This window comes from Ptychodera flava, chromosome 14 (genome assembly GCF_041260155.1).
Source record: "Ptychodera flava strain L36383 chromosome 14, AS_Pfla_20210202, whole genome shotgun sequence".
In the NCBI taxonomy this organism is placed as follows: Eukaryota; Metazoa; Hemichordata; class Enteropneusta; family Ptychoderidae; genus Ptychodera; species Ptychodera flava.
Window position 1 is genome coordinate 41,121,873 of NC_091941.1, and position 17,842 is coordinate 41,139,714.

A 17,842-nucleotide genomic window follows, 5' to 3' on the forward strand; every position below is an offset into this window, starting at 1 on the left:
CCTATCGCTATCGACATAGGCATATATAGGCGGCAACTATTTTGCAGTCGGCTTTTCTATATCAAAACTTACACTAGAACATCAGTCTCTTCGAGGACAGCGGCAGATTTTCATTGCTGCCATGAATTTAATTTGGAATTTTGTAGTGGCTTGATTTATCGTTTTAGCAAAGTTTTTATGGGACCTTTCTGCCATATTATAGTATACAGCACAGTCCCTCCGTGACCCTGGGACTGTGTGTATAAACGCTGCCCGTAACTCTTACGGAAAATTATTCTCTTTCATTGCTGAAATATTTTTTAAACTTCTGAAATTGTTTGGACACGTGGCACAAGCTATGTAATCAAATTATTCAGCGGGTTAGTGTGAAACAAAGTTTAGAAGACGATCGACATGTCTGGCATGCCCAAGTACAAAAGTAATGAATTACAACGGACGATTCTATTGGCTCTTGCAATACCGAATACTACGAGACGACCTTTCTATCCGCCAATGAAAACGTGTGTACTTACTGCCCGCTCTGATTAGATCCATTCAAAATGGCCGGTCGCAAGGTCAAATCGCAGTACGATTTCAGGTTTTTGAAGCGTACCAAGGAACAAGAGAAATGTAAATACGTGGATTCAAACGGCTTTCAAAGGCAATGGCCTGATTTTTTCTCACAAAAACACAAAAACTAGTAGGTCCACGTGAGTTGCAATGCCAATCATATCCATCACACCAGCTGATCACAAGGTCAAACCGTCAAGTGATGTGCACATACTATAATGCCAGGCCATCGCGTATTTTAGGAAATGATAGATTATATTGTTCATACAAATTGCAGTTGTCATTCTCAAAAATTTCAATTTGATTTTCAATAAAGGGAAAGTGGTTTCACGTTTCACGTACTTTGTCCTGTATGTGTTTGTGTGTGTTTTGTGTCTGTTGTGTTTTGGCTGTTAGTGTGAAAATTAACAACTTGTTTGTCAATTAAGCCATTGCAAGCATTGTAATAAAGGAAAAATTTTCGTTACGAAGCAAAAAAATTTTCCCTGGTAATCTTTTCATGCATGTACAACTATTAACTTTTGATAATCTAAATATAGACTAGGCTCAGCTTTTGAAATTTCACAACATATTGCTAGTTATATTTTAAAAAGTAACTTGAGAAAACTACATGTATCTAACAAACAGTTAATCATAGCCAATTTGATGAACATTGAAAATTAAGCTGACATCAAACATTCAGGGTCAGACTGGTCAAACTAATGGTTGAGGTCTGCACCCTATCATGACTATAACTGTGACAGTTAAATTTTTCCTTGAACATGTTCAAACATGGTCACCATTGTCAAGTTGTCTGCTAATAATGATGACAATGGTCAATCAGCAGTACCATGGTCAATTTTGGCAATGATCACAGAAAATTTGGCTGTGATCATGTTCAAACATGGTCACCATTGTCAATTTTGGCAATGGTCGCACAAATATTTGCTGTGATCATGTTCAAACATGGTCAACATGGTCAATTTTGGCAATGGTCACACAAATGTTGCTGTGACCATGTTCAAACATGGTCACCATTGCCATTTTTGGCAATGGTCACTCAAGTCTTTGACACCATGGCAGGGATCACTTTGGGGCGCGATAACGCGATATTTACGCTCAAAAATCAGAAAAATCGCATTCAGAAAAATCAATTGGGCAAAAAAGTCGCGCCGATAATTCAAATGGCGCGTACGTGATACCTTTACGCGATCTAAATTCATCGGTAACATTTGGCCGGTTTTCAGTACAGAACCACTCATTGTGTCGCCGTAGAGAGCGCTATAATTACGCTAGAAAAAAGCTGTTGCAGAGTTACCCGTTTCAACAGCGTTTGTGATTGGTTGCCAACAGGAAGTTTTGCGTTCATTGACAAATCATTGGAGTCGATACAGCAAGTGTTCATTGCTGATGTACAGTGTGTTGTCGTAGCTCAAAATGGCGCTTTCGAAGGAATATTCGTGTCCAGTACGAGTGGTAGTGCGAAGAAAAAACGAAAATGCACTATTCTGGACTACTGTACTTCCGTTACTCCCGCACTGGAAAGTATGGATTCGACCGCCTCCGATTACAACTACACTCAGAATGACAGTTTTCGGACAGGGTAGTGAATTTCGCCCAAAGCCGTTTAACTTAATGACGAGCACAACGAAATCTTATTACCATACCCTTCGAAACTTTATTGTGTTTATCCTCAAACTGTTAACACCGACAGAAGTGGCATTTAGGGGGGTCAAAGTTGCCAAATTTTTGCCCCATGTTGAGCGCATGTAATTGGACTACTATCGCAGTAACTATCGGACGTCGTATTTTGAATGTGATAAGGGGCTAAATATTGATATTTTGAAACTTCGAACCCCGATTTTCAGTTTCGATGTGCTATGTGGAAATATTTCGTGATAATTAGTTACGTTTAATCCATGGACGACGCAACTATATTTCAACGTGTATAGCGCTTCTAGATATCGTACACGGGCTGTCCCTGTGTGTTGCGTTCTACACCTCGTACGGTGTAGCTAACTTCACCAAGTTTGTAGCGCCCGAAATAGCTTTTACCCCCAAAAAAATCCAAAACGGGACGGCAGCGTCACCTGACTTAATATGCTGTAGCATGACTTGTAAAACGCTATCGAAACGGAGCGAAGGGCGTATAACGAACATCATGTCATTAAATGTCTGAAAACTGAGGTCGTCCGAAAACTGTCTCACTGTGTATTGTTATGCAAATTAACCAATATGCAGAAAATCAGGGAAAGTTAGGTCCGGTTCCCACAGACTTTGAAATTCTCCCACTGTTTTTTTTCATGTGCGATTTTATCTCATGCCGTTCTTGAGCCAGGGTAATCCCTGCCATGGTCAGTTACCATTGTCATATCATCGACAACCATGGTTGATCATGGTTGTCGATGAAAAACCATGGTACCATGGTTTACACGACAGCGGGGTACTTCTTAATGACCACATTTCCCTTCCCTATCAAGACTAATACTCCTATTACAAGTGGGGACTATGTCATTGTCAATGACTTGTTGAATTATAAAGCAGGGGTGAGAAAATCCTTTTCAGATCCCCTAGCCCAAGGGCTAGTTGCTTCAAAAAAAAAAGAAGCCCGCTGTCAGAATCCACCAGCCCCATGGTTAACACAATTTTAAATTCTGTTTAAGTTACACTGTCAAACTACCAGTATGATCATGTTGTATGTTGGAAAAGATGTCACTAATATGCTATGGATAATCTAGCGGGGACAGTACAATTTGTGGAAATTTACATGCTGTAAAAGTTCTTTTTTCTCATTAATTTTACCAAAGTCCGTGGTCTGTCAGGCTAGTAGATGAAAAAAAAGTGCTTGTCCAGAGAGAAAACTGCTAGCCCAAGAGACCAGACTAGCTAATTTACTCACCCCTGATTAAGGCTACATTTGTACAGCATTATAGCATTATTGGACAGAATTAGAGACAGTCATGTTGTAAATCATAGTTTGATATGTTTTGTGTAGGTATGTTTTGCAGACCATTTTTTTCTTGTGAGAATAGTTTCTTTTTTCTTTTCATGTCATAATAGTTCATGGTGTTGAATCGTGCAGTTGAATACATCGATTTCCTTCATAAAAAAGTGTGTGATTATGGCAATCCAAAGATGAAGACAATTTGCTTTAAAGATGGATACTTGTACATGGACCTTCAGAAAAAAGGTATGCAGTAATAATGTGATCAATATATCACTACATATTATAAATGTTGTCAGAAATCATGGCAACTTGTCGCACCCACATGATTTTTTTCAGGTTGTAAGCTGCTTGTCCTGTGTGGTGTAGATCAATAAGGAACCTAAATTTATATATTCACCACTTTGGAAGACTGTATGATTTACGATAATGTTTCTGAAGGACTTGTGAGGGTATAGACTTCCAATCACCTACATCAGTGATCAAGTTTTCTTTCTTTTGTTACTTTAGGTCTTGGAAGTAAATCAGGTGTTGCTGGAAGACAGGGAGAGATAATTTCACCAGATATATTAGAAGAATTGATCAAAAATATGGATCAAGGGAGTGGTATCGCTGATTATGAGAAGGGAAGCTTTGGAAAACAGACAAAAGAGGCACACAATATTGAATATCCCTTTGCTTATAAGACAGATTTTGACATTCTTAGGAAACCTGAAGAAGACGTGTCTTCATGGGCTGAAAGCTGTAACTCAGTAACTGCATCTCCAGGGATAGATGACCAACTCCTACCTGAAAATCATTCAGAATCAGCGGTGTCACTATCACCAATCGTAGGATCATTACAATCTTCTACAGACACCCCTAGGTCTTGTTCATTGGCATCACCAGAGTTTTCTCCGTGTACAACAAGCCATGCATGTGAACATTCATATTCACGAAAAGTCTTCTTGGAAGAAGCAAACATGGAACTAGAGGATACTATTACACTAACAGGTATCCCAAGTTCAAAATCAAACTTAACACAAGAAGCTGAAGATGAAATGAATATGTGTCTGGACAAACAGCATGCAATATTTGAATCAGTGGGAATAAACCAGATGAAAGGTAGTTTCAGTGAAGAAATGTGCAGCCTTCAACATAGGAAAACATCAAAGAATTTGCAAAACACACATGATGTAAGTACAGTTTATCAGCAGAAATAATTCATTTTCAGCCAGTATAAATATATTGCCATAGCTCACAAAAGTTGGCCTTTATCTTTTGCAATTATTGCAGCCAATATGGCCATCTGAAAGACAAAACCAGCAGACTTGCTTATTTTCATACATCTGTTCAGGATATCAATAGTCACATGAACTAAGGTAATCTCTGATTGCATTCTTTTTCTGAGTATTCTCCATAGATTAGTTAATAATCTAGTATTATTTTTGAAAAAAACATCAATAATGTAGTAGTCAGTGAGAATTAAATAGTTATAGCTCGATCACGCACATAATTCAATTCACTTTCGGGCCGTTGATAATAAAAGCTGACAATATGCAGGGTTCGCGCTAACGTTCGCCACAGTCGCAAATAGCGAATAAATGTCCGTTGTGGCGAAAAAAAATTGCTACGCCTTCGCCACGCCTGGCGAAAGCTCATGAAGGGGTGCCGTGTTGGGATCATTGACCCAAGACCACAGGCGCTCCTTAGCTGGGTCGTCTGCTAAGTAGATCGATTTTCGGATCGATCTATTGATCCCGTAGTCGATATGCCCGCCACTGCAACCTAAATACTCACAAGGTGTGCAACACAATCACTCAAAAAACACACCACCCGATTTTTTGAGTGATTGTGTTGCACACCTTGAGAGTATTTAGGTTGCAGTGGCGGGCATATCGACTACGGGATCAATAGATTGATCCGAAAATCGATCTACTTTGCAGACGACCCAGCTAAGGAGCGCCTGTGCCCAAGACGTTGTCTTCGAAAGTCGCGTCAGTCCTGCGATCCCAGACCGACTGTTTTCCCGAAGGACCAAGAATTTCGACATGCGGGTGTTCATTGTGATCGATCCAAAATATGTAATGGATTATTTATGTAGCCCACTATTCTAACAACTAGTCGTTTTTCTAAATAAGTGTACGTTATTTTCTGCTATCACAAATTTTCAGCATAAATGCTGCAAGCATCGTACGAAACATTTAACCACGTACATGACGTGCAAGCGTGAAGGGTACCTTGAGTTCACGCCAGCATAGCAGGACAACGCGTATTCAAAACAGCGTGCATCATCGTTAATCACGCCGGTTCTGTCACTTTTAACGAATCAAAATAACCCTTAGATCAGTCAAATTATCGAAATATTCAGTCATTCAAATATCTAGCCTTTGAACAAAATAATTCGTTGCTCTGTTGTACGTCGACGACCGATGATCGACGCCCGGGGATCGACGGCAGAGTTCTTGACCGTGAGACTGAAGTGATGGCGTTGGACTTTGCCCAGGGCGAAAATGAGCAGGCGCGAAAAAGTTTCAAGATCCCCTGTTTGTATACCCTGGGTCCGTGTACGGTTTGGGTAGTTTCGAGACACCAAAACAATGCAAATGTGTTACGAATGCGCGGTACGATTCGATGCGGCTTGCGGGCAGCTACGGTTGCAAACTACAAAGAGTTTATTGATTGTTCTCAGTTGGGAAAGTAACTAGGTTTAAAATAGCTTCTAATTTACAAAAAGTAAGGAAATAAGAAAACCACCATGAAGAGAACACAGACAGACGAACCACAGTCCTAGACCATGGTCGAACAAATTACAGCAAGGTTTTTGTCTGTGCATTAAAGTATAAAATGTGAGACTACAGATGAGTCGGTTGATCTTAGATTTGTCGTACAGTTGAACTGCTCTTTTGATTTTTCACTGACTTAAGTCTTAAAACCTAAGCACTTTTTTAATACCAATAGTTTTCTTTGATACTTTTTGGAAAATGCCTTGCATAGTCAGGCAATCACTGTAATTTTGTGAAGATCACCAGATAGCGGTATATACAGCAGTTTTTAAATCTTGTAAAAAATAAAAAAGAGGAATAATTATGGCCAATGATTAGACTTCGATGATTTTTTCATGACATGTTGTGCAAGTTTTGTTCCAAGAACTCTAGCAGACCTATTTGTTGTTTGTGTCATAATAAAAGTTAAAAATAAACAAAAGTTTGTTTGTCCCTGTCTATAAAGAAAGGGGTCAATTTATTCACCAGCATTCATAAAATACAGATCTGAAAGGAAGTTACAACCAATTTTTGTTTAATACATATTTTTTTTAATTGAAGGACAGACAACTTTCACAAAGGACCTGGAGTTTTACTGTGCTCCTGGTCACTATTATCTGCAACTATAAAATTGGCAGAAAATGTGCTCAGCAGTTTATCTGTCGAGGAATTAAAGTGTATGTACAATAGCCCTGGCCCAACATTTGGATAATAAAGTACAAACGTTATTGAAAATAGGGTTTGTGCAATTTGTATGTGAAATTGATTTGTTGGGTGTGGCTAATAAAAATTGCTTGTGGCTAAAAAAAATTTGATCATTTTAGCCACACTAACAGACTGTGGCTACAATGAAAAAATTCCTAGCGCCAACACTGAATATGTGATCACTGTAATTCCTTTGTTTTAGTTGAGACCCCCAACCAATCGAAATGGCAGTTCTTAATATATAAAATAAATAAACAGGGCTCGAAACTAACTTTTCCCCTGGTAGTCCACTTGGGCTACCATTTTCTGAAGTTTGTAGCCAAGTGACAATGGCTGGTAGCCCATGCATAGGGATATTGTTTTTCATTAACCAGATAATAAAAAGCAATTTTTCAAAATTCTGCCCATGAAGTGAATTTTCTAGTCATTTGTTGTGTGAATACTTACACACCTTATACCCAAAGGAAACAGGTATAAGCCCCCCCCCCCCCCAAAAAAAAGAAAAAATTGTTTCTGGTGATGACATTCAGCAAAAGTGATGAGGCGATGCGGTTTTCTTATTTTTCCTTTTTAGCTCATATTTGGTTTAATACCAATGTGAGGTTATCGTATAAGCTGAAACAGTTCATTTGCATCCGATTTGCATGTCTGTCTGTATGTCTGTCTGTATGTATGTATGTATGTATGTATGTATGTATGTATGTCCATCCACATCAAAAACACCTAAACCGCAGCACCTACTGTCTTTGGTATTTGGTGTACAGGTGCACCTATGTGAATTTGTTCAAATGAACTTGTCAGTGTCAAAAATATGCAAATGAGGGGAAAAAAGAAAAAACACTGCAAATTGCTAAAACTCTGTAATCGTTGGTTAGATTGGGTTGAAACTTGGTGTGCAGGTTCCTTTAGGTATTCTAAATTAGGTCTGTAAAATTTGGGATGAAATTTCCATGTTTCTATTTTTGGGGTAATTTTTTCAGTTTTTAGTCAAAAAATGTTTTTCTCTAAAACCACTCATCTGAATGCTTTGAAAGTTGGTATACATGTTCCTCAGAATGACCTCAGTCAAGTTTATACAAATTGAATTGAAATTTTCATATTTGTAATTTTGGGGCAATTTTCCGAATTTTTGGTCAAAAATTTTTTTATTCAAAAACTACTAATCTGATACTTTGATATTAGATATACAGGTTCCTCAGGTTGATCAAAATCAGTTTTATGAATATTGTGAAGATATCTCGAATTTTGTATTTTTGCTGAATTTTGGTTATGTTTATCATTTTAAGTAAAATTTATTCTTCTCTGAAACCGCTAGCTCAATTCAAAATTTGGATTGTATGTTTGCGAGGGTGTTACCCTTCTAATTGTTGAAATTATGACAAAATTTGAAATATTACTGTTTTGGGGCAATTTTTGTCATTTTTGGTCAAAAAATCTTAATAAATATTTTCTTTTTAAAGCCCCTGGACAGACAGCTTTTATATTTGGTGTACAGATGTCCAGGGATGACAATAGTTAGATATGTGGAAATTGTCCTGAAATATACAAATTTGTATTTTTAAGACAATTTTGTCATTTTGGTCAAGAAAACTTGTTCTCAAAATTACTTGTCTGATTGCTTTGTAATTTGGTACAAAAGTCCCGAGGGATGTTATTAGGTAAATTTTCTGCTCAAAGTGTTGGGAAACCCCCAAATTTTTATATTTTAGGTAATTTTCTCAGTTTGTTTTAAATGACCTACACCAACCCAGGATATGTTGTGAGAGAGTTTCGAAGGCTGTGAACATAATTTTGTCATATTTAATATCAATTTGTAGTAAAATTTGATCCAGAAAACAAAATTAAGGTAAATTTTTTCATTGCGAACGAATTTTTGCAACCTTTACATGTAAGACACACAAGAACTGATGAGAAATTTGGATCCAGGATAATTCCAGATGTCGTAATCCCCCCAACAGTGGAAGGCATTTCACTATCTGTAACTGATTTAAGTGCTGTTTACATTTGAATGACAGCACTCATAGCATTAATTAAAACATCCCCAAGGTTGTAAATACATTTCCTGCCAGCTGGTCTTATGTAAGGGGTGGAACATTTGATATTCAGGAGGGGGTAGGGGCTGGAAGATTGATGAGGTAGCATTACTTTTTACCAGATCCCTTGTACATTTTTCCCACTCTTTATTTTTTCCCCACTCTTCCAACCTTTTCTTTTTGTCAAGCCTTCTCTGGCTAATTTTTTTGTTGACATTTGCTTATGTATGTAGGATCTGCTTGTCCCATTGCTATAGAAGTTGATATGCATGTTCCTAAAGATGACCTCCAGTACCTAAGTTGCAGACCTTATTTGCTTTTGTCATTCTTGTTTTTCTGGTTTAAATATTTCTTGAATTTACCAATTCAAACCGACTGTGAGCACACTGTCCTTGACGGTATTTTTTTGTTCTTAACAATGCTAGTTTGGCACTATTGATCCAACAGTTGTTGTCTTTTATCACTTGCTGCATAATACTTCCGTTTTCTGTTTAGCATTTTTGGACATGCAAACAGGGATATCAAGGATAGCTGTACTAATTAGTATGTAACCCCAAAAATACCATGACGCGCATGTTCTGAAATGACACACATGGTGACCAGAAATGATCTTTTTTTGGTGACTTAACTCGTTTAATTCTCAGAGTGATATTAAAATTGTGATAGTCATCATGACAATGACCATGACCTTCTCAGCACGTCAAGACTAGACATACTGTAGCAGTGCTAAAACTAGAACATGCGTTTTCTGTAGGGAGGAGGCATATTGTCAATGATTGATACATTATGATCAAAATACAGTGAAAATGCGTTTTCATTGGGCATCATTTCCTGTGCCTGTCATCAAAGTACATTAGTTGAGATATTGAAACTTTGTTGCAAAGTTTCACTACATGGTTGTCTAAATTGTAATTGGCATAACAAAGTCATAGTCTGGCCATGTGTCCAACTTGATTTGACTGCAATTTAGGGACTGGTCAGTTTCGTCGGCCTGGGGGGACCGTTGGATTCATGGGGGGGGTCACTCTGTTTTTGACTTTGGTGATAGGGGGGTCACCATGTTTTTGAAATCGCCAATGGGGGGGGGGGGGGTCAGTGTGTTTTTGAATTTCGACACAGGCTCATCATTGCCTAAAATGCATCGTGTCAGCCACAAATTTCATCCAGTTGCATTTTTCGGCGCACCCTTCGGGCACGTAACTTTAATAATCAGACATATTTTTCAGCACGCCCAACTTTAACAAATCAGGCCGAGATATATGTATGTTCAATATTTTTCAGCGTGCTCTTCAAGCACATTACTTTAATATATCAGACATTTTTCAGCACACCCTTCCTGTGCATTACTTTAATATACAAGACATATATATCAGAGATATCAGGATGTTTCATATTTTTCTCCTTCGGGCGCCATACTTTAATAAATCAGAGATATATGCCAGAGATATCTTGATGTTTGCTAAGTGAAAGTGTACTATTATGAAATCTGCATTTCATATGAAAAGCATGACAAATTCCTGATACTTTTCTGTTCTCTGTATGAGAATTCAGTATGAGAAAGCAACATGCACAAATATCAATGTTACAAGAAAAGGTCATCTCAGACTCTGCACACATCAGATTTGGCTAAAATGCCTCTCTATTGTTCCTCAGGAGATTTAATTGGATGGCTGGCAAGTCTTAACACCCATCAAAGTTTTTGATTTACTGCTTTTTCCTGTTTGATATTAATGATTGACATCCATTTCTGTACAACAGTTCAGGACATCTGGTTAAGCATAGAAAGTGTGAAATACATTCGCTCATTCAAAATGTACTGTATTCAAATTTTAAGATTGACACTTTGAAATTCCTATCTTACAACTGACATGCCAACAATTTCATTAAAACACAGAATGACTTAAAATATAAATGTATGTAAAATATAACATATATATATATATATATATATATATATATATATATATATATATATATATATATATATATATATATATATATATATATATATATATTACAGTATTATATTATTACATATTACAGTTGTCGCGTGCTGGGGGGGGGGGTTTCACCCTGTTTTCAAAATTTGGAATGGGGGGGTCACCCTGTTTTCAAAATTTGGAATAGGGGGGGTCAGCCACTTTTTGATGTCGGCAAAAGATAATCCACCCCCCCCCCCCCCCCAGGCCGAAGAAACTGACCAGTCCCTTAGCTCGTCTCAAAGTGACGGACTAGACGTGGCACGCAAAGTATTGACTGAATTTTATGTTCCCAGTCTTTGGTAGTTCATGTTGGCTACCATTTCATGGATTTTGGTTGCCCCAAGGAAAAGTTGGTACTTCGGATGCGGGACTACAGCTAATTTCAAGCCCTGATAAAGCAATTACATCAAGGTTATATAGTTTTACATACATGCACATACTCCTACAGATCTCAGATGCTGTGCAAGTCAACATAATAAAACTCTGAAGCTACACATAAATTAAACTCAAATTATGATGACTTAATTCACTTATGGTGATAGAACATTTTTAATCTTTCTTGCACAGAAAAATGCTTGACACATTTTGAAGGTGAAAATGTATATCAGTCCTCACTTCAAAAATTGTTTTTTCAGTATAAATCTGTCCTTTTTTTCTCTGTATGTTATAATGTTCTCATTTCATGAGAATATTGTACATTGTGTCTATTTTTAAAAAAATTCTGACAGTGTTTGCTACTCATTTTTGGTTACTCCTAGGCCCTACATTTCAGCATGTATGCCACATGGCCTGGCTTAGTTTAATAAATCCAATTTTGATGCATGCAAACAAAATGAGCTCTCACCCACTCCCCTAAATGAAGGAATCAATGGTCCCCTTAATTCTCGTTGGTTGTTTTTGTTGTTAAAGCTGAATCGATGAGTCCAAATGTAGTATACTTTAAATTTAGTATACAATAGTAGTATTATTATAGTGTCACCCGGGGATTAGTCACCCACTTTAATAATGGTATATGTCATTATAATGCTGTGCTAGTTTGGAGATCATGAAAGTTCGTAAATAATGCCTTATTTCAACTCAGTCTAATGCCTGAATATAGGCAATTCAGACAAAATACTTTTGTTTGCTATTAAAGATATATATTTTTGTTCTTGTAGGAGCCATTGTCAAAGTCACTGGTGCATTGTCATGGAATGGAAACAGATTGCAGTCATGAAATTCATGAAATGTCTGTATCTACAAACTTTAGAACTGATGAAGTTTTAAATAAAGAGAATGTCACCAAATCACCACCACCACCAAAGTCATGGATTAATGGTTATCAGTTATATACAAGGTTAAATTACCAGCAGTATAAGATGTAAGTATGCAGATAAGCAAAGTTCATATCATATGAAGTACCAAAGTATGCTTTGATATTTTAACTTCGGCTTTCTCAGCAATCTTGCTGTTGGTAGGGCAACTAATTGTAATACCAGTGATGATATCAACATAGTGTTACATGCATCTGTATACCTGTTAAAGCATTTAAAGCATTTTGTACTTTCTGTTGATAATCCTTTTTAAAAATACATCAAGTATTTCATACAATGTTACTTCCAGGAAACATCCCAATTTAGTAGGACGGGAAGTCACAAAAGCACTTGGAAATGCTTGGAGAGAATTGCCTGAAAGTGATAGGAAACAGTACAGGTAATCAATTTGTAGGTCTGCATTCGTAGTTCCCTGGTCATGAAGACTATTATATCTCTTTATTATCCTGAGGGGCTGTGCATTACCAAAGGACATATAGGTATGTGTTTCTGCTTAAATGCACAGCCACGATGGGTAATAAATGGGTCTATGATGATATAGCTCAATTAAAAACCAGTTATAGCATTTTATAAACACCACATGCTTATGCTATCTACTTATTTAATGTTATTATGTATTCAATGTGTTTTGATGTAAATGTGCACTGAAACAATGCATTTTAAGTTTACTAGTTGAGTTCTCCACAGTTGTAACAGTAGAAATGAAAATGTCCATAGTTTAAAAAATATTGCTAGAAAATAGCAAGAAATGGACACTTTCCTGCCTTTTTTTGCAAGAATGCTGCAAGATTTCTTTTTTTTCACACTCAATGGGCAAGAATTGATTTTATACCTTGAATCTATAAGAAACACAATTATCGCAATCAAACAGTGAGGATTTGTTTTTATCACTGTCCATCTGCGAAAAAAAATTCAAGCAAAAACAAATTCTTGCTGATTGATTACGAGAATTTTGTTTCTCACAGATTCATAACCATAGTACCACATTGCCTGATGCACCGCTTGATCCTGCAAGGGGTCCATCTGTCCTCCAAGCCACTATGATTCTGTGCATCCTTTGTGACATGTTGCCCTCTCAACATCTGGATATGCCATCACCCCTGGATTTTGGTTGAACCTTTGTCTCCCTGTCGTTTCTCTGCATTTAAATTAATCTTAAAGGCGGACACTTACTTTTTCTGATATTCATCAATGTCAATAAATTTCTCCAACATTCATAAAGTCTTCATGGGGATCGTCATAAATAGGGACTCATTAATTTTAAATTTTGCCGTATAATATACGTTTTGGTACACATTAGTATCATAGTATCCCCCCCCCAAGTCTCAAAGGACTGTCTCATCAATGCCATGACTAGTTCAGTAGTTTTCAGTTATTGATATTGGAAATGATGCAGTTTGTTAAATTCTAAAATTTTATCTTTCAACATTTTTATAACAGTCAGCGAGCATGTGAACTTAATGAAGAAAGAAGACTTGAAAGAGAGGCAATCATAATGACCCAGCAGAAAACTAAGAGGTGAAGATGGCATCATTATCATAGACAAACAACCCAAGTAAAATGAGTGTTTCTGCTCTCATTGTATCGAAATGGTTGACAACTTGAAACACCATACAACTTCAAACATTTTATAGTAAACTTGGTGCTCGATACATGAATAATTATCATCGTGTTAACCCTTTAAGCGACAAAGTCAATTTTTGTCACCCTTATAAAATGTACCCAAGTTAATTTTTGTCAGATTTTTGCCAAAATTTTGATAAAAAACTGTGGACAATGAAATGTTGTGTTCATTTGGTCCAAAATTATCAAAAGAGTTACAGAAAAGTTCATAAAAATTGGTAAAATGTTGTACTAAAATTTGGCGGGAAAAAATAAAGCACTCAAAGGGTTAAGTTGATACTAGCTAATTCAATATGTACACACAGATGCAAGTGTTAGGTGTAAACCCAGCTGTCAACCATACAGAGCTGATCAAATATGTTGATTTTCAATAGTTTGTCAACAGTAGATACCTGCTAAAGATTTTTGCAAATAATCATATTTGCACTATATGCAAAGTTTGGGCTAATTTGTATCTGTCTCATTTTGGTCAAAACACCTTTGATACTGCTTATCATGTATCTTAAAATTTTATATTTTAGTTTTCTTTTCATGCCTTGATTTACATTTGTTATAATTAGCCAAAAATTTGCATAATTATGTAAGTTTTTTTAATTTTAATTTTACATTCTTAGTGATTGTTCTTCAAAAATCTGTGAAATTGTTCATTTGCTAGCCACCAGATTTGGTATGTATAGGTTTGCTTTGGTGACCTCATTCAGCTTGGTTGATAGGATGAAATTTGTGTTTCACAATTTTCTCATTTTTCATTCTCTGATACCACTCATATGACAGTTTTTGAATTTGATCAGGAACTTTCTATATCAGTTTTATGCAAGTTGGCATAAAATTTACACAGTATTAAATTGTTCTCAGCTTTTGTTGAAGTCTCCTCTAAAACTTATTATCCAGTAGCTTTGAACAAAAGTCCCAAAAATATACAAATGAGTTTGAAAATGAGAGAATGTTGAAAAACGTATTACTCGCAACACTTGTCAGGCCAATATATTAGCTCCTGAGTTCCTATCAGTGAGGTCATACAGAATCTTTAGCCATTACTTCATAAACATAATTAAAAGGAAAGTTCACCAAGGCGTTTTTTTACATTTGTGCTAGCTTTTGGGTTACTTATTCCGGAAAAGCCGTTTTCGCCACTTATAAATCGCACAATTTTTTTACATAAACGGATGAAAATAGTTGCAGAAGTTGCATTTTAGGGCTTCATCAACTCACTGTATTTTGAATCATGGGAAAAAAGCGCCAAGCTTGGCGCTTTCATCATGTAATATGGCAGGGACCATCTTCCAGTGGGTATGGCATTGTCATCCACGTTCTCACCAGGCTCTGCGTATTTGCATAACTATTGTTAAAGTTATACAAATATGCACAGCCTTGCCTGAACATGAATGAGTGGACAATGTCATACCCATCTGAAGGGATGGTCCCTGCCATATCACTGATGAAAGCGCCAAGCTTGGCGCTTTTTCTCCATGATTCAGTGAGTTGAGGAAGCCCTAAAATGCAACTTCCGCCACTATTTTTATCTGTTTTTGTAAAAAATCACATGAGTTATATATTCTGGAATAAGTAAAAAAAAACTAGCACACATGTAAAAATCAGCCTTCATGAACTTCTCCTTTAAGATAAAGCACTCCAAGAGATCGGAAATGTTAAATAATCCAGGACATGGCCATTCATATTTTTTTCCATAAATAGGCCAAACCCGGAATTCGAATCGACAACGGTACAAATAAAGCCATGTGCGCAAACGCGCATAGACGTACGTGTATTTCCATACGCGTTAGTACACATGAGGGTTTGTTTGTACCGGCATCACGTGATTATTTGGGCGTGCTGAGTCTGCAGAACGCATCGCGTCCTTTTTATTCCGGAGTAGAACCATTGGTTTTAATTTTGAGAGTATAACCCAGACATGGCATTTTGTTGTTCATTCCTATTTTGCTGTGTCACTTAGAAGTACAAACAACTCAAATAATTTCTTAGTATGCATGTCTAACTACTGCAAAAAGCTTGAGAGTGTAGTAACTAGTATTGGTATGAACTGATAGTATACATATGGTACTTTATTTGATATGACTATATGTTGGTATATACACACCTAAGTTGGTTTGTTGCAAGTATTTGGTATTAATGACTGTCAATTAAAGATTGAGGTATGAATTGTTCTTTATTGTTATTCTCTTATGAATTAAAATGATTAATAATCAGTGTATCATCTCAAGAAACTGATCTGATACTATAAATGATGACAGTGTTCTCTGAATGTTTGCTTAGAAAGCTAGCAGCATTGAAATTATTTTGACATTGTACGATATTTGTATTGATTAAATTGTCATTGCTGCATTTTTGTAATTTTAACACCCCATTTATAATAAATTGAATGTTTGTGGTTTTAGACCTAAGGGCTTTTCAGTACAATAGTCCTAGTTCAAAATTGTTGTATGCATTCAAGGTCATACGGAACTTACACAAGAAAATTTAGATTTTTGGTGCAATGTGAACCAATTAGTTGCTAATTTTAGCTGAAGTTTTCACTTTGAGAATAGTAATGAATTCAGACATGCATGCCCTTATGTGATAACTTTGACATTTTGTAATGTGGCTGAATTTGAGCTTTTTGATTAAATAGTTTCAGTACTTCAATCAGTATTTTTCAGAGTCATTCATTTCAAGGTAATTTACACATGAGAGCAATGCCATTGTTTACCAATGTCAGTTGTCTTTCTGTCTATCTATTAGTGAGGTGGCTTTCAGATTGGATCAAACTTGGTACAAAAGTTTGATTGATAATTGGTATATTGCATCATTCATGCTGATTTACATCATTGTCCAGAAGTATGGAGATATTGATTGTACAATTATATGACAGATTTCAAGGTCATTTAGCAGTTTCATGTCTTTGATCTAACTCACATGTATAATGACAAACCTTAACAGTTTGGTTGTTTTATTTGATTTGATGTATTTGGCAAAGTATTCAGTACAAAGAGAAAAGGAAGCACAATAAAAAAGACCCCACATTAACAATGTCACTGAAAAACACTACACTGACAATCACACAAAAAAGTTAACAACTTAATTCCTTCATGATCTCCATCACAATTACAATTCTTGTTAAAAGGACTAATGGCACATTGAAAAAACTTGCTAGCTACATAGCTTGATCGATCCATAGATTTACAATGTAAAAGAAGTGATAGATGTAATGATGATTATAGCAATTTTTAGCTCACATGTTAACACACGCTTATGTAGCAGCGATATCTGTCTGTCTGTTTGTCTGTCTCTTGGTCCATTATCTCAAAAATGGATAATCAGATCAGAATTGAGAATGACTGCATACAATTTGATGAGATTTGCTACAAATGTTGATCACAACATATATCTGCTGTGGTATTAAGGGATGACATTAAATATAATTCTTAATTTGCATATTTAATGAACTTTCATAATTAGGGGTATTTATCTGAGTTGACTAAAGTTGACAAAACTTGCTATGTACATTGAAGATACTATGATATAACATTATTGGAAGTTAATAAGCATTTTTACTTCAGGCAATTCCCAATTTGCATATTTAATGAACTTTTCTAATTAGGGATATATATCTTGATTGACTCAACCAAAGTTGATGAAACTTGCTACGTACATTGAAGATTATGATACAAAAATATCCAAAGTCATTAAGGTGGTTGGAAAGGCTAGAGCGTCAGTTATAAATTTCAACAAAACTATTAAAATATAAAAGTAGTCAACATTCTCTGTGGAATAAAAAAAACTAGACATTTGGGCACAAAGGCATTGCAGAGTTATAGCCTGTTAAAACTTCTGAAAAACTGACCAAATAAGAAGAAGTTGGGGAGTCCTTAGTGTATTAACTATGGTAGAGGTCCCTTAGCTTTTAATAAAATGTTTGAAAAGGGAAAGTCATTATTTGCTGTTTTTCAGGAAAGTTTGACAAGGCGGTGCT

General features: G+C 36.2%; 1 protein-coding gene across 2 annotated transcripts in view; it reads left to right on the forward strand.

Moving 5' to 3' along the window:
- Positions 1 to 16,515, forward strand: part of LOC139150524 (uncharacterized) — a 31,552-nt gene extending 15,037 nt beyond the window's left edge. For both annotated transcript variants that reach the window (XM_070722947.1, XM_070722946.1), the window contains 5 exons: positions 3,589 to 3,718; positions 3,983 to 4,647; positions 12,094 to 12,296; positions 12,539 to 12,628; positions 13,690 to 16,515. In XM_070722947.1, coding sequence (XP_070579048.1) covers positions 3,589 to 3,718; positions 3,983 to 4,647; positions 12,094 to 12,296; positions 12,539 to 12,628; positions 13,690 to 13,771 — 1,170 coding nt within the window. In that variant the 3' untranslated portion in view covers positions 13,772 to 16,515. The remainder of the gene's footprint in view (positions 1 to 3,588; positions 3,719 to 3,982; positions 4,648 to 12,093; positions 12,297 to 12,538; positions 12,629 to 13,689) is intronic.
- The last annotated feature ends 1,327 nt before the right edge of the window (positions 16,516 to 17,842 follow it).